At 32.0% G+C, this 23,955-nt stretch overlaps 2 protein-coding genes across 3 annotated transcripts; one reads left to right on the top strand and one right to left on the bottom strand.

Annotated features, from left to right (window-relative positions):
- Positions 1 to 124: 124 nt before the first annotated feature.
- Trc8 (TRC8 ring finger protein) lies at positions 125 to 4,655 on the bottom strand. Of its 2 annotated transcripts, none has more exons than XM_066730550.1 (5): positions 4,484 to 4,655; positions 3,639 to 3,728; positions 3,143 to 3,531; positions 1,950 to 2,317; positions 125 to 1,858 (listed from the first exon to the last, which is right to left on the bottom strand). In XM_066730550.1, exons 3-5 carry the CDS (start codon positions 3,432 to 3,434, stop codon positions 560 to 562), a joined length of 1,959 nt encoding a protein of 652 aa, XP_066586647.1. In that variant the 5' UTR covers positions 3,435 to 3,531; positions 3,639 to 3,728; positions 4,484 to 4,655; the 3' UTR covers positions 125 to 559. The 2 variants fall into 2 exon arrangements, with proteins under 2 accessions (XP_066586647.1, XP_066586648.1); XM_066730551.1 differs by having other exon boundaries at positions 3,639 to 3,731; positions 4,484 to 4,498.
- A 3,619-nt stretch (positions 4,656 to 8,274) lies between these two features.
- LOC136775426 (zinc finger CCCH domain-containing protein 13) lies at positions 8,275 to 23,380 on the top strand. The gene is made up of 7 exons (XM_066730178.1): positions 8,275 to 8,682; positions 16,252 to 18,039; positions 18,307 to 18,549; positions 18,781 to 18,847; positions 19,181 to 19,342; positions 19,537 to 19,639; positions 20,272 to 23,380. Exons 1-7 carry the CDS (start codon positions 8,568 to 8,570, stop codon positions 20,344 to 20,346), a joined length of 2,553 nt encoding a protein of 850 aa, XP_066586275.1. The 5' UTR covers positions 8,275 to 8,567; the 3' UTR covers positions 20,347 to 23,380.
- The last annotated feature ends 575 nt before the right edge of the window (positions 23,381 to 23,955 follow it).

The raw sequence follows: 23,955 nt of genomic DNA on the forward strand, positions 1-23,955 counted from the left end.
TTGTAAAATTTGATCGAGAGATCTACACCTTCATATATATATATATATATATAAACGCTAAAGCCGCCTTAACGAACGTTTTATAATTCTAATATTCGAAGGCGAAGTCTCAAATCAAAAGATGCTTTTACATATATATCATTAAAATGTTTACTACTAACCTTATTACATCTTGCACAGCTATAAACAAAAGTTTTTACTGTTTTTGCATTGGGCGAACAGTTTCATTAAGGTCATTTCTTAATCGAAAGCTCTTCCTTTCTGTCAAACACTGAATATTAAAAATACTTGTATCAAAATAGAAAATTTAATAAAAAGAAAAATATTGGAGCGAGAATATGGAGATCAGTGTCTTATAATTTAAGCGATATATGCATATATACATACGTACATACATATATTTTCTCATATAATATCACAATGAAGGTATGTATCGTTTCTCTTAACTTACAGAAATTTGTTTTACTCTTTATTCGCTCATCATTGATCATTTGGCGATTTATGAGCTGCTAGACTTTACCGCAATTATTTGGAAGACTGATCGGTCATCAACTTCGGCTCATCTACGCTGTTCTTGTATGGCTGCAGCATTATCCTCAATTTGTTGACTTTGATGGTTTTCAACGTTGTACAATATAAGATGGCAGAGAGGACATCGATCTTGTAAATAAAGCCATTTTCGTAAACACACAGCGTGGAAATAATGATTGCAGCGTGTAACCTTTGCGCTTCTCATTTCTTGATAGCAAATTGCGCAAACGTCGTCTAACATTCGTAATTGTTCGACTTTCGCCTCAGGCAAAGAATTAATTTTATTAACAGCTGTTCTTCGCTTCATAAAAACACTCCAACCGGCTTTAGCTTCACACCAAATGTTAAAATACGCATGGATACACATCATTATAGCGCGAATAGCACCTCCAGACTCAAAAATAAGAATCCAGCAACCATTAAAGAATAGAATGATACCGAAAGAAAATTCAACCGTATTACCAAAAGATCTTATGATGTATACGCAGTCATCTAATTGCTCCCAAAAAGTACTTCGACGAGCATCTATCAAGAATAAAGAATAAATCGCTAAAGACACTAGTACCTTAACGATAACTTCAATGCTGAAGACTGACACCGCTAACAACCATGTACTAACAGTGAAATGGGACCATAAAAAGGCCAGTAAAGAGACTGGAAAAATAATCAAGAAGGCGCATACAGCAAGAGCACGTATATGCCTGTGTAGGGCTGGATGATGAGAGGCACTGAGCGACATCAAAAGTGGATTTACTATGTTATGTACAAAATGTAGAATAGCCGCAAAAAGGAGGCAAAAATTTCGGCAAAGTCTAACTAATCGTTTTTCTCTGTCAAGGCTTGTGATACCCGTCTGAAGTGCCAGTATATAAAATAGAATAGCCGACACAGTGCCAATACTTTTCTCATCGCCTGCTTCCGTTAGTAGTACCCATTGGAAGAAACAGCCAATATAGTGGCAAATAAATGAAATGATACTGGTCATTCCCAGTAGCGCAGTCAAAGTTTCACAACTGTTAACCAATAAAGTTCTTAACATAACATAATATGTAAATGTTTCTTCTCCATAATGATTTCCGAGAATCTGTATGACTTGTTCTCCGACACGTATTATCCAAAATGTTCGTAACACACACGGCACATCTAATCGAATCCATTCTGATTCAGCCAAAGCAGAAAGTCCGAAGTTACTGATGAAATTATGAGCATATTGGTATAAATTATAAATAGTCTTCATCATCGTAACACCATTGTAGCAAATTACGAATTTGCACACAGCTAAAGGAAGTAAGGTAGCAAAAACTGGTGCATGATGAAGAATTGATGTCTGAAAAGCATAAGGAAATAACAGTAAATAAAAGAAACATTCTTATAAAATGAAATTCTAAAGGAACTATCTTATATAGAGTTGAACTTACTGGAAAAGGATGAATGCCTATTACAGAAGGTGTCATAAAACTTAGAACAAGTAATTTTTGAATAATTGAATATCTTGGAGCAAGGTGAATATAACAAAAGATACTAGCTAGTAAGCATTGAAGTATATAATTTTGTATTAAAAGTAAGCCAGGCCCTTGATGTAGTACTTTTGTCAGATTTAAGTATAATATGTCATCAAGTATGCTTGTTGGAGCCTCATTACTGCTCACATATGCTATAATAGCTTTCATTGTGCTAACGTTTGACCAATATGATATAAATATTACCCCTACCGATATTAGATAAAGGTAAACGATTATTAAATGTTTAGTCCATAGCATAAATGTGCACAAAGCTGCCGCACATCCTAAAAAAGAAACAAAAAGTTAATATTCTCTCTATTTTTACTTAAAATTAACAATTTTGCTGTTACTAAAGGTTATTTCTTTATAATTTCATGAGTAAACTGATTCAAATATCATTAGGCTTTTTAAAAGAATAGAAATCATTTCAGAGTGCTTCAAAAAGTTACAGTAAACGTTAATTTGACTAGTTGCAATACCTCCTTCATTATAGAATCAGTGACCCTTCTATATTAACCTCTTTCCTCAAAAAATAAAGAAACACTAAGCACTATTCAATGTTTTTACTTTCCATTGTTAAAAAGCAGCATGAAACTAACAGAATGAAGCAATACTAAGAATTATTGACTATTGCAGATTCTATAATAGTTTAGAATCATTGTCTACCAAATTATAAGATGTAACTAAAAAAATCTTTATTAACCGTTTGGCTGCTGACGTATTTTTAAATCGTATGCTCCGCAAACGCAACGTGCTTCACTGCACGCACAAATTCTAGTGTTTTGGAGAGCATCATTATCCTTTCCGCAGTCTTGGCATAAAAAAAAAAAATAGGAGCGCTATCGCGCTCTTCGCATTTTTGGAGTAACACAAGAAGAGCGCGATAGAGCTCCTCAGCAGTCAAACGGTTAAGAAAAAAAGATATTTTCCCAGTTGTGGTTTTAAATATATATATATATATATGATACTTAAATTGTTTGGAAATTAGCTACATGATCATATTTTTATACCAAATTTTAACTCATTTAGCTATTTTAATATTTACAGCTTTAGTAATTTATAAAACTTATCCTATCTAAAAATTTTAAAAGAAAGCATAAAATATTTACCTATACAGCAGGCAATAAATTTGAAAATAATCATCAAGTACATGTGATAAATATGTTGATCTAAACTAAAATGGTCTATTAAAAATGAATCTGTAGCAATTGTTGCAAAAGTGCCAACAATAGAATCTGGTACACTCGTGACTTTAAAGCCATTATCCGTACTATTCATAACAACACTTTCTCCAGGTAACCCAAGACCTATTCGAAGTAGTTCATCGATAATAAATAAGGGTGGAACCCTCATTACAACATTGGCGAAACAGAGTACTCTTCCTCTCATAGAATTTTCCATTTTACAATGTTAATTCTCTTCAATTTCAAATATCAATTAATTCAATGTATTTTCAAATAAATTATTATAAATAATTAATACAATTCAATTGTAAAATCTGAAAATATATAAAGAAAATATAAAATAAAGGAAAAGAGTATTTTTCATGCAGTTAGTTAATTTGACTTATGAATAATTGAAATTTATATTAAATGAAGGACATACTTGCAATTATTTGTTTGCTTTCTTGAAGAGACATACTCAAGATTTGTAAAATATTTAGAATATATAAAATACATTCATCATGTTGATATACTGCTGAAAATAAAAATGTGTATCAGGATATGTTAGGACTGATGATGTATATATAATTGATGCATAAAATGTCAGTATAAATTTATGTTAAATAAAGATCTTAATTAAATTAATTGATGTTGCAATAATTTATAGTCTTTAGTAAGCAGATAAATTTATAAAAAGTTAGAATAACCAATCTAGACCAAACAGAATAAGTACAAAGAGAATTTATAATAGATCAATCACTGGTCCCTAATCTCAATATATGATTATATTTGGTAGGTATAGTATATCTATTTTAGCTAAGATAAGATAGCTAAATTTAAACAGTTTTTCTGTCACATTAAAACCTACTAAATAAATGAAAAGGCATAAAAATTGTAGAAAACTTAATACAAAATATGGATAAAACTATGCAATTTTGACAGAAGAAAGGTTTATAAACTTCAAAGTTAAAAACTAATAGCAATTACATCAAACTTTTCTAAAAGTGTAACAGTAAAATATATATGACTATATTTTTTCGGATTTCAGCAATATTAAGCCAAAATAAAGAAAATACTATCAGTTTCAGTTAGCAAAGTACTTACTATTATGACCCGTATTGATTCTCAAGCATTAGTTAAAAATTAAAATTAGGCATTAGGCCTTAAACATTAAAATTTATCACTAAACTAAGACTGTAAATCATCTTTCAAAACATTGAAAACTTAATCTTAAATTCAGAATTGTTATGCGAATTCGATACGTTTATAAATTATACTTTAACTTACGTAAATAGAATTTTCGTGTTTAGACAAAAAAATACACCAGATAAGTTAATTTTAAGAGGTTCGTACGTAAATTTTTCGACGTAAAATAATACATGTATGTATTGTATACATGTATTCTCTGTTCAACGATAGAATGACCACAGATCAAAGAAAAAAAACTCGTCCGGTTGGTTAGAAGAGAAGAGGCTCCTAGCAGTTCTAGTAAGTAGTACTTCGCAGGGTAGGGTAGGCAGAGTGCTGATCAGTTAACATTTACGATACCTTACTTACCGACTTCTGTCAGCCAACCACTGGGTCAGGTGATTTCCAAATCTCCCAGGTGAGACAGGATTCGCAGAGATTCCTATTTCCTGTGTCCTATGTTACCATGCATTCCCCTATTGATATGCGCGCGCATAACACTGAAGTCTTTCTCAAATCTCCCAGATCTCCTTTTGTTTCACCGTTCGACGGCGCTCTCTTCACTCCTCAAATATGTTCTATTTTTGTTTGCAACTTTGCAACGTGCACTTTGTGTGTTGTGTGTATGTATGTATGTACGCCTTGTGGTATCGACTATCGTTGGTTTGGTTTTGTTTGCCTTGCAGAGACGACAACTAAGACAAGTCGTCGAACTGCCACAAGATGGTTATGTTATGACTGATGCATGATTAGTGATTACTGTTATTGATGATGCCAAGGAGTGGAGCTAGACTTCAAATTTAAAGCAGTAACAACGTTGTTATAATTATCGCAAATATATATAATTTTAATAAATGCTTTAGAAAGTATATCCAAAAAATTTCTTATAGGGTTTAAACGCTCTATGCGTATCACACTAGTGTTATTCAAAATGAAACCTTTTCAATGTTTGTCGATAAGTTACCGATATAAAGTAAAGAAGATAATTAATAATTTTATAATTGCAAAAATGATATTACAATTAACAGCTTATAATTTTGCGTCGAAACTTGTTTAATTTCTTTTATATACTTGTGTTTGTATGTGTGTGTCACTTGGAAACTTTATTTAGTAATCTGTGTTATGATTAATTACTTGAAACTGTTATTTTCTGTTTTATAAAAAACTGAAATGCTTTTAGCATATAATACATAAAAGTTTAAACAAATCTCTAAAGAATTAAGGAAACAGTATATGTCTTCAAAATCTGTAGTATTTTGGCACTGAACACGCTTAATTTTACTAATTAGGAAGCCTCTTAAGAGAAAATTATACTATAACTAAAAGCCTGGAGTAATTTAGGTGTAAATTTAGACTCGTAATTTTATATTATTTTTAAATGCACGGATCACAAATTCGCTAGTTTGAATTAGCTCTAATTAATTATTATTTTTAATATTTAGTGACTTTTCAATTTTTTAAATAATTTAGCAAAAAAGATCAGCAAACAATTATGAATTAAAGCAAAAGACGTAAGAAATGGAAAGTGAATAATGAAGATTTTATTCAAACACGAAATATGAGAATTCTGAAAGAGGAAAAATCTCTGGACTAAACAAGTTGCAGTCGGCGAATGCTGATAGCATTCACTTATATATTTTGTTTGTTATTCATCGTAGTACAGTAATATATGCAGACAACTCTTGTTTAGAGAAATAATAAAATGTGAATCGACGTAGGACGTTGTTCCAGTCTCAGTGTGGCTATTGATAGTTTATTTACATTATTTATACAGGCAAGTGTCATGTCATTATTCCTTGACAACTACTCGATATAAATACGGGCGAGTGTAAATTCTCCCATTTTAATTTACTTCTTCCGCCGTAAAATTTTTACGAATACTTATTTTACCTACATGACTAAATAATATATATTTAATAATGATAACCAATTAAACTAGAAGAATTAAAATAAGTGTAATAAATATTTTAATAAATGAAAATATAATATGTGTGCAATTTACCCCAATCCAAATTGATTTATTAAAGTTATTAAACACGAGAGTAATTCAACTAAAGTATATGTTATCGCTGTGTTATACTTATAATTAATTATTATCAGAAGAGTTAATTACTGTAGCTGATTATACATGCTTTTAATCAAACGATAAAACTCCTGGGAGGGAAATATATAGAGAGTTTTAACGGTAGACGCATACAAGTCTTTCTTGAATTTACGCGTTCTTTTTAAATAACTTGCATTTTTTCTGTCCATCAAGCTTTATATATATATATATATATATATATATAGTAGGATTAATTAACAAAAGGGTAGGAGCATGTATTCAGAAACTTTTTTGAAGCCAATATCAATGTATGGCTAACATTTTGTTATTCTGTTGAACAACATTTTAGACAACTACCATATTGCTAGTGATCAAAAAGTGTATATTATAGCCACTCGGTGGCGAAAAAGCAAATCCAACATGCGTTTGTATAAGCTGTAACAGAAATAATAATTTCTAACAAGTGTTTCCATCGTGGTGTGGATGATTGAGTGAGTCAGTGTAAGTCATTTTCTGTTGAAATCTCCTATTACACAGTTCGTTATATTTAGCTCTGTGATATTTGTTAAATAATTAATTTTTCAAGTTTTCTTTATTTGAATGTAAATTACGTTTATAACATTCACTTCGACTGGATTCTTTGTATATTATATACAAAAATAAAGTTGCTAGTGAAGTGTTCAATTAAAATTATTTCTCCATGTGATACTTGTAACGTCCAAAATTGTGCTGTGTTTTGTAAGAAAATAATCTTAAGCTTTCTTATACGGAAATTTTCTTGAAAAAAAAAATCATTTATAAGTGTCTCATGTATCCATTAAATGCAGAGAATTACGCAAATATTTTGGTTAAATTTTTTAAATAATGACTTTAAAGAAGGCTATATGATATAAAACACTGATGTGAAGCATTTTGGTTAAAAATTGGAAAAAGATTGAAAAGGGGTTAATTTTATCCAGGATATAAAATATTTCTGAAGAGTTACGTGACTGGTAGGTAATAGTGTGTGTATACAGTTGTATACCGACGGTATTCCTGACGTTAATTTCCAACAAGTGTTTTCATCACGATGCGGGCTGGCATTCACTGAATTATTGAACGGCTATTAAAGAGTAGAAAGGTTTTGAGTGACAAAAACCCCTATAGAGAGAATAATAAAAAAGACAAGGGCTGTGTATTGTTAAGTCATTTTTATTGGTAGAAAAAAGTGTGAAGCTTGGAAAGATCCTAGCCCCATCCCTTTTTACCTCGAAACACATTTTTTCGATAAATGGTACGTACTGTTGCCTATTGGAGGCTAATCTGGAAAATAATACAGAATAATCTCATTAAACTGCCAACAAAGGTTGCTTAAAATGACTATGACAAAGCTAAAAATCACTTAAGAAACTACAAACAAAAGACGATTTGAAACTGTGTGTGAAGAATATTATTCGCTATTTAAAAATTTCCTGAATTTCAGAATTGTGAGAAAAATAAAGATTATTGAATCCTGAAATATATCAAACTCAGTGACGTAAGTATAATTTGAGAAAGATCGCCTGATGGTAAAACTGAGAAAAGGGTAAATAGAGAAAGCTCTTTACGAGATTGTTGGTTTTTATTAAGTTTTGCTGAACGTGTAGAATATCGGTGAGTTCTTTTTTTTTTTATATATGAAATAGTGATATGAGGAGAGGGGGTAGGATAATGGCAGAGTGATAAGGGTAAAAGAGCGGCTAGACGAAAAATATAAGGAGGCGCGTTTGAACCGTAGTGAATCGGCGGCGTCCCGAGGAAGGTGGTTCGTGGGTGGCTGGTTGAATGTGCAGGCGCAGGTATTGATTGCGGAGGAACTTGACCGCGCAAACTCTGTTTCCTGAATGAACGACTTGCTTACATATGGAACGACGACGACGGCGACGACGACGACGGCGACAAGGACCGCGACGTCGACGAGAAAGACAGCAGGAGTGAAGGAGAATTTCCGCGTCAGTGACTGTGTGTGAGTGCGTTGCTGTGCGTGGCCCTCCAGGGCCTTTTTCTCTGTCCTAAAATAGTAAAAGACTCGATAAAGAATCGAAGGAGAAAATCTGGCAGAAAAATACTCGGAGGTGCAGCCTGTGTGTGTGTGTGTGTGTGTGTGTCGGACGACGGGCGATGCCTCGTTCGAGTATCAAAACCATGTCGAGTGCTTCTGCTTCCACGTGGCTCCTCACTTTTTGCCTTCTGCTATTCCTCAACATCTCCACTGGCGAGCTGGAATATTACCCAGGTACGTCCATCAACTGCAAACCCCAAAACTCCTATTATTCTTTTTTTCTTTTAACTCAGCCTTACTCTTTATTTTAATCCTCTTTGCCTCTTTACACTTTCATTTCCTTATCCAAAACTGCCTGATTTTCTATTATTTTTTCAAGCTTTTACAGTGACAGTCCGTAACATTTAGACACCCCTTTTACCCTGATTAACCGTTTTCCAAAGATCTCTCGTCGCTTTAATAATTTTCTCCTCTGATTTCCCTTGATGAGCAAGCAGCACATTCTCGATTTTCCTTTCAAATTCGGTCGGTTAAATTTTCTGCCAATTGAATCTAGTTTGATTCGCTTGTCTTGAATGTGGCGCAACGTTGCTCGAATCTCTGCAGTGCATTTGGTTAAGGAAAGTGAAAATTGTGGGTTTGACGGCGTGTAAACGACGTTTGTGACGGGAGTATATAACTTATTTATAAAGCTGATTGGATCTCTGTTTTTCATTCTTTCCTGGCAGTTCTATGATATAAAGAATCTTGTATTATTTTTTAAGAACCATCCACGCATCATTGTAGGAGTTTCCACTGATTTTTAGGTTTTAAGAGGTTTACCCTTTATTCAATTAATTTATCCGCGTCGCGAACAACTGCGATAAGCGTATAGTGCAGGGAATATATTGATCCTTTGGATAAGTTGACTGGCTTTTCGTATAACGTTCATCCTGCGAGGTCTTTGTCCAAAGTTTGACAACCTTTGCAAAGACGAATTTTATCTCATCAGCCCTCGACCCCGTCTCCCTTAGTCATCTATCAATTAATACTTGGAATTAATAGTTTTTATATAATACCCCAGTACAAAATTAGTCCTAATGACGTCAAAGTGAGGAATATTTTAATCAAGGTGGACAACAAAAGCAAAATAGCGATAGTTTTTTCTTGTTGAAATATCTTTTTTCCTAGGAGAATACAAAGATGAGATATTTTTGGTCGGGCAAATAATAAATCATCAGAGATCGCGGGGCGTTGTAAGTGGAAAATAACCCCTGGGAGCAGGAGGGAGGGTTAATAACTTTCCGCGAACCTGTTCAGCATGCCAAAAACAATCTGGATTTGCTTTCTCGTTGAAACAAGAGGTAATCGTGACCTTCGGGCCTAAAGATGGAATTGTTACGTGCTGGTGGTCGTTTGCTTCTCTCTGATCCGATCGATCTAATCATACACCCACACAGTCACGCATTATTTCTCCAGTCTGACTAACTTTATAAATATATATATATATATATATATATATATATATATATAATTTTCAGTTATATCACTTTAATCTTCCTTTAATCGTTCTTATGTAAACTCTGCCTCGTTACTCTCTGTTACGCTTTGATATTACTGAATCTTTAGACTAATATATTATCCGCCTGAAACATGCTGAAAAATAACAGATTCCCTTTTCTCTTTCCTAAACGGCTTTCGCGTATAATGATAATAAACTTTAACTACTTGTAAAACACAAATTTTTCCGTCATTTCAAATCGAACTTTAATTGATCAGAAGAATCATTATGAGTAATTAATGTAACATAAATTTAAAGTTTTACAATTATTAGTACAAACTGTATAAAAAAATTATTGAATACTGAAGTTCAAACATAGTGACACCATTCTACATAGAGTTTTAAAATTACACTAATAATTTTACGACTTTAATATTTTTATTTGATTTATTAAAGTTCTAACATATAGTAAAAGCATATTTTAAATTATTCGGTTATTGTAATAAAAAGTTGATTAATAAAGTTTTTTTACTCTAAAAGAAGAAAATATATAGCTCTAATTGGTATTAATAATTCCATTATATCTACTTTACAGTCTTAAGGCAAATCTAATTAGCCTATGGCTAATCTGAAAGTGACCTCTGTCTTAATTATAGAAAACAGATAACTGTTCACACTTCTAAATAATCAATTGAGAAGGAGGAATTTAATACTATTAACCATGTTTGATTAAATCTCGACAAAGCTCTTTAATTTTGTTTCTTATCATTTTAATTTGATATGATTAAAAGCTCATTAAATCTTATAACATTGTTCAAGATTCATTAATTTTCGTTCTGATCTGCATTATTCGCGCAAATTTAAAATACACACTATTTCTGATTCTGAGATAAATTTGATCTAAAGCAAGTTGAGTAAACTAAATAAGGTTAAATCTAAAATGGATCAATTTTGGTCAGAAAGACTTACGCTAAAATTATAGTTTAAATCCTGAAATAGCAATGACGTTGAATAATCTTTTTTATCGAATATACTTTTATTTTGAACGATTATTAAGAAAAGAGTTAAGTGTCAAGCACGAGCTAAGAGGTTGAATTCAAAGCAATTACAAGAAAAGCTCAAAGCTTTACCAGCTGACCTTTTAAAGTCATGCTATACCACGACGTCTTTCCGCTTTAAATTTATCTATGACGAGTCTTATTACAATGTATCAAGCGATAACCAACCTGAATTCATGGGAACACTAGGGTAACAACACTTCAAGATATATTACATTAACATATTTTTGTGCCATCGTTCCTCTACATTCAAACTGATACTCTATTTTACAAAAATCTTCCACAGAAAACACGTATATTACTTATTACGTTTTCCTTTATTACTGTACCACAACAAATAAATAAGTTTATATATAGACTGTTTTATCTTTCATAAAAATGCATGTGAGTGTAAATACAATATAAATCTTCACATTTGTTTTTTCTTTCTGCAATTCAATTATAACTTTCATTTCAATTTTTTGTTGTTGTAAGTTTTACTATCGATAACTTTCTTGTTTTCTTTATTAATAAATATCTTTTTAATGTTTATTAACACGAAAAAACTTAACAACAATTTTTCGTACATTTTATTCTTTATTGACTTTACTTTGAGATATAATCGTTTTAATTAAATTGAATTGTTCAGCTTTAGATAGTTGGATAGATAAATAGATTGGCAAGATTTATACAGGATTGAAACTGCACGAGATAAATTTTATTACTCGCTAGTAGACACTCAAGTTAAAGGAATCGTACCTATAAGGCAAGGAGAACAGCTGATAAATGGGTTTGGAGGAGTTCTATCCGTACTTTAAGGAAAGCCTGGGCTTATCGTACAAAGATAAGCTCGATCGGCTGACTCAAAGACAGAAATCGCTGTAATAATTGTAAGAATAAATCTGATTAAAAAATTAATAAGTATTACCTTTCTATAGTTATAATAAAGATTTTTGTTGTAGTCGCGCGGCCTCTTTAGTAATCAAGAAAAAGAAATATGGAAAAATTAGGCATACGTTGTTTTGGATTCTTTTCCTGTTGTATCAATGACAATGTTGTCAAATTATTTATCTGTTTTATAATAGATAAAAAACTTCAAATTATATTCGTTGACATAAGCAAGGCAACAAAATATTATATATATGAAAAAAATTTTTTTTTCGTTTATTTAAGCATATTTATACTTGAAAACTAAAACAGTATTCAGATAATCAGTAACATCAAAATTCTGATTAACCTTAGTAATTTAGCTGATAAGAATGACGCTAGCCGGAGCGTTAAAAGCTCGATAAAAGTCCTTACTACGTTTAGAGCAACCTGGCCAGAGCCCAATCAATCTTTGCACACAAAGGATAAACTATTCTACTTTTTAAATTCAATTTATGTTGAAACCTTGCTAACAATCAAAAAACTAATGAAGAACAAATCAATTGTAACAGGAAGATAATTATTGCTCTCTAAAGAATTACTAAAAACAATGCTTAGCCCAATTTTTTTATCATTTTTCGACGCAGAAAGTGGAGCAGACAAAAAGCAAATGATATTTTATATAAATATAGAATTTTGAGGATGAAATTCGTGAAATATCACTGTCAATTATCAAGCTGATTTTTTAAAATACTTTAATGAGACATTAATAGTTAATTATTAGATATAATCCTTTGGCAATTATTCATTTTAATTGATCGGATTAATTGAAAGTTTTGCAAATATAAATTTGCTGCAATTTATTTTACACTGGATAAAATAAAGTCACATGGAATTTTGGTAGTTATAGTTAATAACATCGTATGAAAATAGATTAGCATTTGTCCAAAGAGCAGCAATAACAAAAGATTTGGTTGAGGTGGGGGATTTTTAACCACGAACAATGGATTCGACCAGGCTACATAATGCTGTTCCATTATGGCCATTTAGCTCTTTGCGTGTTTGGCCAAAAGCCAGTGGCGAGTGATCGGTGGACTCATCGGACAATCTACGAGCTTCTTGTACCTCTTAAAATAGCTCTTCCATAAAATAAGTGATAAACCCTTTTTACTTTGCAAACCCATCTCATCTCTCCTCTCTTTCTGCTCTTATATACTATATACTATATACTATACACTGTTATCCACCTAGACTAGAAATATATCACGATGAACAATTCATCAAAGTGACATTTTTTTTATATTAACACTTTATAGACCTACGTAACTTTTGTAATTTTCAAGACATATATACACTAGGTAATTTATTAAAAATATCGATTTTTTATATGCTCAACTTTATGCTTACTGTTAACGAGTATTGATAATGATTATCAGAAACTATAATCTAAAAGAGAGATCTACATACATGCTTTTTCAAGCTTTCTGTTGACAGAAAATGTAATCTCCATATAAGGTTAATAAATATCAGAAACTATTTTTAGGTTTATTCATGTTATCCATACAGGAAAGTAAAATTTTTAGAATAATGACTAAACAATTTTTGATAAATGTTATTATATATTAAAACATAATAATTTGTGTGCAAGTGACCTATCTGAAAAGCATACTAGAAAAGTTTTGATCAAATTGCATTTATTGGAAAACGGGTAAATGCAGAGAAACCTTTTTGTATCGGATTTTGCAATAAATATTTCAATATTGAATGGAATCCTATGCGAAGTGACATTTAAACTAAAGTTTCTGCGATGAGTTTTTTCCAATATTAAAGTAAAGCGTGCTTTTCCTGTCCAGGTAGTGCGTAACATGTTTTTCCCCCCTTTTTGCCATTACGTCACGTCCCCAGCATGCGGGCTTAAGAGCAAAACACGCCAAAGAAATAATGGTACACAGTTGCACCCGTTCACAAGCCTTCCTTTTGTTTCTACATAAGTGCATTTTCACGCTCAATTATAAGTGACATAATTTTTACCCTTGTCAATCAAGAAGACGGATAAAAGGTTTGAGTGAAATACTTTTAAGCAAAAATTATTTTTCAAATAAAAATTTTCGTCAATACAATGTCAGATACATTAACAATACGCAATAATAACGATGTAGGTTCTCATTTATTATTTATTCACTGAGGTTAGGATAATAAAAAACTAAGTGATCTTATTTAAAAAAATATATGCTGGCAATAGTTACATATGTACGTGGTAAAAAAAATAATTTTTGAAATTAGTACTCTGAAAATTGTATGGTCATTATTATTTAAATTTGTTCATAACAGTTACAACTTGTAGGTTTTACGTGCTTTATGATATTAAAATTGGTCTCATGCTACTATTCATTTCCATGGAGGAAAAGTCTTAATTGTTAATTTTTGTTAAGTTTGAAATTTCAGATTTCTAAATTTTATTAAATAATATACAATTAGAAAAGAATCAAATGGTAACTTTGCAAAGAAATTTGTTTCATAAATGTGAAAACGTTAATTAAAACATATTTTTGCACAACGATATAGACGTAGATCAAACTTCCATGGATTTTACTTCATTACGTGGCAAGTCCCAATAGGAAGCCTCTTTAAGCTGAATGAATAATAGGAACGTGGGAGGGAAACGAAATTAATGATACTGAGAACTCGAGCGAATTTGCTTTGCCTCTTGAATGTTTGCATACCATTCATATCCAAATAATGTAGCACTCAAATTCTTTCCCAAATGCACCCTGGGCATTCAATAAAATAATCCTTTCCCGTCTCCATTTTCATTTTCATTTTTCCATAAAAGATTCCCTTTTAAATCGTGTGTGCATTTCCACATAGATTATTAATAGATATTTAAAAATAATGTTAGCACAATCCTAATTAAACATTTTCAGTTAAATTAATATAAATTTACAAGTCCATTGTAATAATTGAAAATTAAACTCTCTTGTAATATAAAATAAAACGAGTACATTATCACAACACGTGTCAATACTGTCTTTTTCTACTCAAGATATTTTGTCTTTTTTTTACCATTTATATATATATATATATATAGTCTACATATTCTTCATAATAACAAATATTGTAGTATGAATTATTTAGCGTTTCATTTGCTAATAGCATTTTTAGTTGAATAATTAGAAGAGGAAATGAATATTTATCATCCAGGAACAAAGAATACCTTTTTAATCCTTTCGTGCTGCAGTGCTAGTGAAAAAGATGTTTCGGACTGTGTCGAAATGAATCTCAAATCCTCCTGAACAGTAAATTATATTAAAAAATATAATATTGTGTGTGTGTGTTTTATACAATAAAACATAGATGTCGTTTTTACCTACGAGACAGACTAAATCAATTAAGCTTATTTACAAAGCTTTTAGAACATTCTCAAAATATTTAACATTATTAATTACTTGTATTAAATTCAATTTCATTTTAGATGCTGCCTCTTTAAACCGCCTTCTAATTTTGCATTATAAATCCCATTAATTTAATGCACATGTTTTAAATTTAATTTCTCTTCAGGAGTTTACGAAACGTTTTATTCAGCTTCAACTAAATTGAATAAAGAAATGCGCAAAGTATAATATTAAGAAAAGGGCGAAAGAAGATTTTACGAGAGAGAAACTATTTTCTTTTTTAAACTTTTAAGATTCCTCAAAAAAATAAAATAAAGGATAGCATATTTCTCTTTTAAGCTTTAATAAAAGCGTACTTTTAGGAATAAAACCAGTAAATTAAGTGTGCCGGTGACCTTCAAACATTTACATCCTTCTGTTTACCTCAATTCATTAGTTTTTTCATATTCTTAGTAAATGAATTATGATTTCTCTAGGATTTTTTGTATGAAATAAATCAAACGGTTAAATTTGGATGTAACAGAAAGATTTCTTTCTTCCTTTTTGCGAATAGTATTTTGTAAGGACTAAACCGTTCGTTGTCCTGACGACCTTGAAGTTCTTATTACTACGTGAGCAACGACTTCTCGAGGGCGTATTAATTACGCCCTCTATTTGTGAGTGCCCCATTTCCAAAAGCTCAAACCCAACTAAATCCTGTCAATCCAGAAACTTTCTGCAAATAAAACGCTTTATCGCCTTACTCTTTTCATGCTTTTTTTAAACCATAAACTCCATTGGCAATAAATGTTTTATTTGCCTCTTCAAAACTCGGCCGAACTATACTCTTCAAGTTTTCTACTGCCCCTTTTACAAACGAGAAACTTATTAGAGTTTAGACATTTCCACTTTAAAACTCATAAAAACCTAACAAGTCTAACCACTTTTCCATTTTCTTAGTCAAAGAGTATAGGTTATATTCAAATAATCAGCTTATAGTAAATAAATTAAAAAAATATTTGCCAATAATAATAATACAAAATTACAGATGGAGTAGCTGAATCTTCAGTAGATGCAGCCTTGAAGCTGGCGAGATATCTTGAGGCACAGAATCACCATGGTTACTCTAGCTTTTACGATCAGCGAGTTCCAATGTTGGCCTCGCAGCCGATGCAGAAAAAACATCAGTTATTGGAACTGCGTGGTCCTCAGGGTGGCGAGGTACTTCCGGGAAAACCGGAAATGGCGGGTCTCCGGTGGAGCGAGAAGCCGAAACCATGGGGTTTCTCCCATCAGGTGGCTCAACCAGATTATGGAGAGCTCCTGGGTGATATTGGACCCCAAATAAAGGTCTACGAGACTCCCTATCTCAGCTCCATTCGCAACGACCTTGACCAATCTTCGAGAAGGGTGTACGCTAATGGAGAAACGAGGGACGATGGAATTTTTATGAAAAATGTTGACATGCCAGAGACTAACTCGTATCAGGAGGATCCAAACCTGAAATTAGTTTTTCGGGAACCAGCTGAGGACGTCGAGTTGAATGAGAGGCTAAAAGAGAGATTAACGAAGCAGGTGAAGGACCAGCTAGACGAAAGGATGAAGGAGAGGCTGAAGGAGGAGATGGAGGAGAGATTGGACGAGAGAATGAGCGAACGTCTGAACGAGGAGATGAAGGAACAGCTGGAGCAAAAGGTGAGGGAGATCGACGAGCAGGTTAAGCAGCAAATAAAGGAAAGACTCCATCATATCAAGGACGAACAGGAGAGGATGAGACAAGTGGAGAACCTGAAGCAACGAGAGAGACAGCAGCAGATGCAGGAGCAGAACGAACGAGAGAGACAACGACAAATTGAAGCTTTAAATGATCGAATGACGAACGAACTTGAGAGGCAGCAGCGAGTGAAGGCTTTGAACGAAGAAGAGAGACAGCGTGAACTGGAAGCCTTGAGAGAACGAGAGAGGCAACGTGAGATTGAAGCCTTCAAGGAGCAAGAAAGACAACGAGAAATGGAAGCTTTGAACGAACGAATGAAGGGACTTAACGTGAGGATAATGGAGGAAGGACCCAACCCACATTTGGAGGTCAGATTGAATCATCAGGCGCAGGAGAGATTGAACGAACGAATTAAGGAAATGTTGGAAAAGGAAAACTCGCGACTCCACGAACGATTGGGGAATACCGAACGAGTGAATGGACAATTGAATGGACATAAGAACAAAGAAGTTATGGAGGATACAGTGAGCAAGCATAACAGGAAATTGAACAATCTGATGGAAAATGAGCGAATCAAAGCTAGAATGAACGAGGAAGAGGAAGGATTGGTCAAACCTGTAGCTAATATAGGAGTGAACGAAGGAATTAAGGGAAATTTTTTCAAAGAACAGAAGCAAGGTTTGAAAGAGTATATGGAAGAAGGAGTTAAAGATAATGAAGAGGTAGAATCGAATATGAGATTAGGGAATGAAAAGACCAAGGAAGGATTGAGTCAACAGAATGAGGGTAGTAATGGAAGGTTAAAGAATAAAGTGGGGGAAGAAGTACAGGGAACCTTGACTAGTGAGGAAATTGGTGAGAAGCATAAGGATCATGTCAAAGAGCAAAGAACGAGAATGGTGAATGATCCAATGAGGGAACGCCTTAATGATTTTGTTAAGATAATTTTTAACACGTATACGAAGAATTACTCGAAGCCTCATCACGAATTTTCGTACCCTTCATCCTACAATAAACCAGAATTCACTTACCACTTCGACAACACGAAAGTAGATAACGATGAGTTTGCTGTCAGACCCAATGATCCTAGATATTACGATGACTCCACTCCTGCTTATCGTAAGTTTATCTATCTTGGACAAATTCCTACATTTTTGCTGTTATGTAATTTTATTTTGCTAGAGTTATTCTTTGCGAGTTATTGTTATTGGTTTTGTTACTAGAATGCTATATTATTGAAATATTTGTTTTAATTAATTAAAATCACTTTAACTTTTCAAAAGATCTTATTGCTAAATTAATTTCTAAACGATTTTAGTTAATTAAATTAACGCTATTGATATAGTGCTGGTTTAATATTTAAGCTTTTTTCTTTGTTCATTTTAGATTTAATTGAGGATCTGGAGCATCTAAGAAAACAAGAGACAAACAAGGATAACGAAGAAGAAGGGGAAACAGACAATTCGGATCAGGCAGTAGATCAAACTGCAATGCAGGTAGCCAGTACCAGTATCCATAAATTTCAGAGTGGGAACAAAGATGTGATGCCAGAGCCTGAAAGACGGGCTGAATATCATCCAGTAGTCGTACCTGTTGATCAGAACATGGACAGCGATATTTATTTCATTGGTAATGTTGATAAATCATCAAAAAAGAAAATTCATTATTAATAATCTGTCATTTTAAATATCCCACACCAATTTAACAATTTTAATAGTCAGAAAAATTAAGCTATACAATGATTTTCTTAAATTCTTATTTAGTTATGCAATTGACTATGAAGAAAATTCAATAACATCATTTGTGTAAAAAGTTTACATTGTTCTACAAATGATTTGAATGAATAATTTTTATTTTCAGCTATCGTCGCTGGTTGTAGCGCAGCTGCTATGTTTGCACTAGTATTGATCAGCTTAACATGCTGGAGGTAATGTTATATATGTGGATCATTCTTATAAACTATTATCACATAATTTTTTAAATAAATAAATTTTTAACTATCATGAAGAAATTTCCAAACAAATACATTCAGCTAAACTACCGTATTATTTGACGTACTATTTCAAATGTGTGAATAAGCGAATATTATTTGCAATGTTTGTACAGCCTTATAAAATATAAAGCTATAATTAGGATATATAATCCGAGGAAAATCTGTTTCATGACCGTGGCATGATCATAAAGTCTCAAAGTGCATATATAAAGTCAGATTAATTTTTTTTATACGTCGTTAGTATGGTCGTATCTCTTCTTGTCGTAGATTACAGCGAGGGGCGAAAGCTGCTGCTGACATTGAATATCCGGCTTACGGTGTAACCGGACCCAATAAGGATATTTCACCTTCCGGTGATCAGAGACTCGCACAGTCAGCACAAATGTATCATTTCCAACACCAAAAACAACAAATTATAGCAATGGAAAAGTAAGCGACCATTTATTTCTGTTGAGTGTTTCCATTGTCCTTTGACTATTCTTTTTCAATAATGTATTATTTTCTTATGATTTGTTTGATTAATTACACAATGCATAAAAGTACATTAATAATTCCCATTGATCATTTGATTTAAACCAAAATAATCAAGCATCAAATTAAAATGTATGTCTTTGTTTAATCAGATCATCCGCAACCAGAGATCCTGGCTCTGTCTCCGAGGCAGAGAGTGACGACGAAGAAAACGAAGGAGATTACACGGTTTACGAGTGCCCAGGGCTGGCTCCCGTAAGTAACGACGCTTATATTTTCATTCAAGCCCTGACTAGTATCATTTAAGTAGTAAAAAAGTTTTTAATGGTACTACTATAGCAAATCTTTGACTGAAAGAAACTCGTTTTTGTACCTCAACGTCTAATTAATATGAGTTAAATACGCTGTAATTAACTCTAATTATTCGCGTCGGTCTAGTTAGCATTAGATTTACAAGATCATTTAAAATTACTGGTTTTATAATTTCAGTTAAAAATTTTTACTTCGTGTAAAAAATTTGTTCGAAAAGGTTATCATGACTTTTGTAGCTAAAATTAAATAATTAGTTTTGTGAAGGTTATATTATTCCATATTTATTAAAAAAAAGATATTTTATATTATTGATACTTATACCAGTACCAATCAAAATGATTGTTTTCGGTTGAAATAGGTATATTTAAATTGCTGGTAAAGCATATGTTAACCTTCTTTCGTTTTAACCTCGAAAAATATCTTTTATGACCTGATAATTATTCGAGCATATTAACCACAATTCTGTATTATCCAATATGTTTTCGAAATCTTTAATCCTTCGAGGAACTTTATTTTTAAATAGTTCACAAGATTTTCTTAAACGCATATTGATACCTTGGTTTTCCTCATTTAAGACTGGGGAAATGGAAGTAAAGAATCCTTTGTTCCACGACGATCCAACACCTGCCACTCCAGCACAAACAAGCTAAGAAGAGGACCACAAATTAATTTCATTCAGAGAACGAAAGGGAGAGAAAGAGAGAGAGAGAAAATGAAAAGAAACGAAACAGTACCAAAACCCAGTCCTTTCATCGGTGCTTAGTTCAATTTCAACCTACCATATCGGAAAAAGAGTGTTTATCTGTATATTATATGTACACAACTTTCATATTTTGGAAAGGAAGAATAATTTGAGTTGGAACACGAAAATTATTCCTCCGATAGAAAGGGGGAACACGAGTTGCCATCTTATTCAAATTCATAAGAGATAATCGTGTTTTTTTGAGAACACAGGTTTTTTAATCCTATACCGGATGTACTGTAGTTTGTACTTTCATAGGAAAAGTAACGTGGGTTCATTAGCAATTATTTGGGAATCTAATTGCAGCAAATACGTCAGAGGAGATTCGGTAAAATTTTCTACTTATTCTGTTATAAATTAATTAATTACTTATTCGTTGTAAATTCACTTTTAGAAGCATTAGTAAAGCTGGTTTTTGATGGATGTTAATCAATTGAAAATACTTGAAAGAAAATTCAGTTACATTTTTTTTAAATTAGTATATTTAATTGATTTTCTCGTTAGGATGATGCAGCAAATGATCGATCGATGTTTAAATAACATGACATATTTTTTGTAATTCAAAAGTAAAAAACTATTTTTCTCAGGTGTCTGACAAATGGTCAGGGGGAAAACACAACTCTTGGATCTCCTTAAAGTCGAAAATGGCATGATTTTATTTTCCAAATTCGTATTTATTTGGTTAGCGTTGTATAGAGAAAATTGTGCTTTCCTAGATATACCCGCTTTGCCTATTTCCTTCTTAGTGGAAGCGTATAAAAAAATAGATATCCTTAGAGAAACTACCTGAAAAGATGAATGACTCCTAGTTGGACAGCTTTCTAATGGACGCGGAAAGTTTTATTTATAATGAAACAAACTACTGATATATTTCCAGCCGAAATATAAAAATAATTACTTGTTTCAATTCCAATAAAACGGTTAAAAGATTCTATCCTTTATCAAATTAGGTCAGCTATTGAACAGGAAGCTCAACTTATTATCGATTAAAAATAGATGTAATATTTTACAAGTATAAATGAAAAGTTTTCATTTCTCTCGCGAGCAAACGTACTATCCCCTTTAATCATTCATGTCACATCCAGGTGTGTCCCTGGATGGACTTTTTCTGACAAAATGGCCTGGAAAGGTAACCGATGTTCGTGAATCGTATTTCCGTTACATTTTTCATTCGACTGAATAAGAAGGAGAGGAAAAGAAAAATAGATATGAATTAGAGTGGAAAATTCTTTCGTGGCCAATTGAAATTTGTCCAAGGGAGGGGTAGGGTGGAGTCATCCGGATGAGTGAAGAAATCAGTCATATTTTTAAGCGTATGCTATTTGTACTATAATTTCTATTTTCATAGCAGAATATAAGATACGTTGAGTGTTGCAAGTTTTATTATGAGAGTGGGCGCTTTGGAAAGATCAGCAGGTGTAAGGGGAGGGGGTGGGGGTGAGGCTATCTTGCTGCTTTCCCGTTTTATCAACGAGCAAAACTAAGATTGGCTTCGTTATTGCTGTACTTCTTCATTAGTGCAATCAATTAGTGCAGCAATGGAAAGCAAATCTTTGGCACATTTCAATTGACAATTGATTCGCATAAACGATGCTAGGACAATGAGAGATCGATGTACATGAAGAATCGAATACACAAACGACCGTGGAATTTAATGTATTAAAATAGGCATAGTGTCCTGTATCGTTAGCCTTAGCAGTGCCAAGAACTGGAACGATACTTTGACCCCACCATCCAAACTTAATTTTTCAATGATTAGAAGATCTTACACATTAGATTATTATTCTTTGAATTTAAATTTATTTGTAATTAATGCAACTGTAGATTGTTCTATAAATAATAAATTCTTTTTATCCATATGTTTTATCAGTGACTTGTTGAGTTTTTGGTAAATTCAATTGTGTAGCAAACAATTTCTGATTTAATGGATTTTTTCAATAATTTCAATTACTTCAACTTATTTTGCGTTATTTAAATTTTTCTCCATTTTTAATTAAGGTTCTATAATTATTCGTAACGAAGTAATATAATATTTTGAATTAAAGCTATCTTGTATAAAAGTAAAGGGTGAGAGAAAAAAGGGCAAAGTATTTTTTCGGTTAGGAAATAACGAGATATAGTAATGTCTTGGTATTGTTAAGATTAAATAGGGTATTTAAGTGGAGAACGCATGCATTAGTGTGGATCGCAGACATTTTGCTGAGTTCTTCGCTAACAACATTCAATTAATTCAGTAATAAGTTAAGCATATTATCTGAACTATTCTACCTCCTGTAACAATCTATATCTCTCTTATCCTACTATATATCTTCCAATTTATCTATAAATCCTCTATTATATTTACAATTATTAAACACATAGATTCGCATATATTTCCTAGAATAAACAATCAATTATAAACCAATCTCAATCACTATCATTAAACTTTTACCCCAAATTATTCTAATTTTTTAATATTTATTTTAAACAATAATTGATTAAATTTAGATGATTGAAAAATAAAAATTAATAAGCACAAAAATAACGTAGAAAATGTTTAAAAAAAGTTGAGGTAGCTTATAATTCATTGATTAATCATGGTAAATAAAGATACTTTATTAATTACACGTATACCGTAACGATCTATAATCAAACTATATCTCACTTCCACAAATGCAATCCTTTGTAGTACATATATTATTATTTATCAGGCTAATTACGTTTTAGTTATAGATTTATTTAGAGTTTTATGAGATTGGTTGAGCATAAGAACAAGAATAATTCTATTTTACTGTCGATTGTATGGTATGCGGCAAGCGCGGTGCCTTAAAGGACCAAAACTGCAGGTAAATGTGCGCAAAATTTTTAATTGTTAATCTTGTTATACCTATTATTCGTTATAGTTATTAATAATTTACATATGTATTATGTGCATCATTCGTAATATATATCTCAAATTGATTTCAGTTCCACATGAAAATATTTTTTTGAATCATAAGTTTTATTTCATTATTATTTTCTATTTATTGGAACGAAATTATACGAACAATTGATTATTTTTCGATATAAGTTTGATAATAGAAGAGTAGATAAATATTGAAATTCATCAATATTATTGAAATACCTTAAAAATGTTTTTCTTTACAAAATTCCGTGAAAATCAAAGAGAGTGTTGCGTTATCCTTTACACAACAATTAATAATGAAAGTACAACTACATTTAAAAATTTATTGTTAAACAAATATAACCTTCCATCCATTAATTATAACTCTTCTTATACATTTTTAAGTGGAATTAGTAATGCACATAGTACAAATGATAATGTTGTAAATCACGAGGAAACACATATAGTTTTAATAGTTCGGGCAACATGGGTTTACTACAGTTTTAAAGACTTGTCTACAATGTGGGCAGAAAATTTTACGAAAATAATATTATAATATACTATATTCAAGGAGAACACTATTTTCATTCGTAAGTTAGTTATCGGTACAATTCGATTTTTATAATTATGAATCCTTTGTATATCTATAATATA

The sequence above is a fragment of the Prorops nasuta genome, unplaced genomic scaffold (genome assembly GCF_024137725.1).
Source record: "Prorops nasuta isolate Cenicafe-Biocafe unplaced genomic scaffold, Cenicafe_Pnas_1.2 PNAS00008, whole genome shotgun sequence".
NCBI classification, from domain to species: Eukaryota; Metazoa; Arthropoda; class Insecta; order Hymenoptera; family Bethylidae; genus Prorops; species Prorops nasuta.

Bases quoted from the DNA above. Each gene is read 5' to 3' on its own strand.
- Trc8 (XM_066730550.1), bottom strand. From the start codon at position 3,434: ATGGAAAATTCTATGAGAGGAAGAGTACTCTGTTTCGCCAATGTTGTA. The intron at 2,318-3,142 runs GTAAATATTTTA...TTTCTTTTTTAG, and splicing joins ATTTATTGCCTGCTGTATAG to GATGTGCGGCAGCTTTGTGC. The intron at 1,859-1,949 runs GTAAGTTCAACT...TATGCTTTTCAG, and splicing joins TAGGCATTCATCCTTTTCCA to ACATCAATTCTTCATCATGC.
- LOC136775426 (XM_066730178.1), top strand. From the start codon at position 8,568: ATGCCTCGTTCGAGTATCAAAACCATGTCGAGTGCTTCTGCTTCCACG. The intron at 18,550-18,780 runs GTAATGTTGATA...TTTTATTTTCAG, and splicing joins CAGCGATATTTATTTCATTG to CTATCGTCGCTGGTTGTAGC. The intron at 18,848-19,180 runs GTAATGTTATAT...TTCTTGTCGTAG, and splicing joins ATCAGCTTAACATGCTGGAG to ATTACAGCGAGGGGCGAAAG.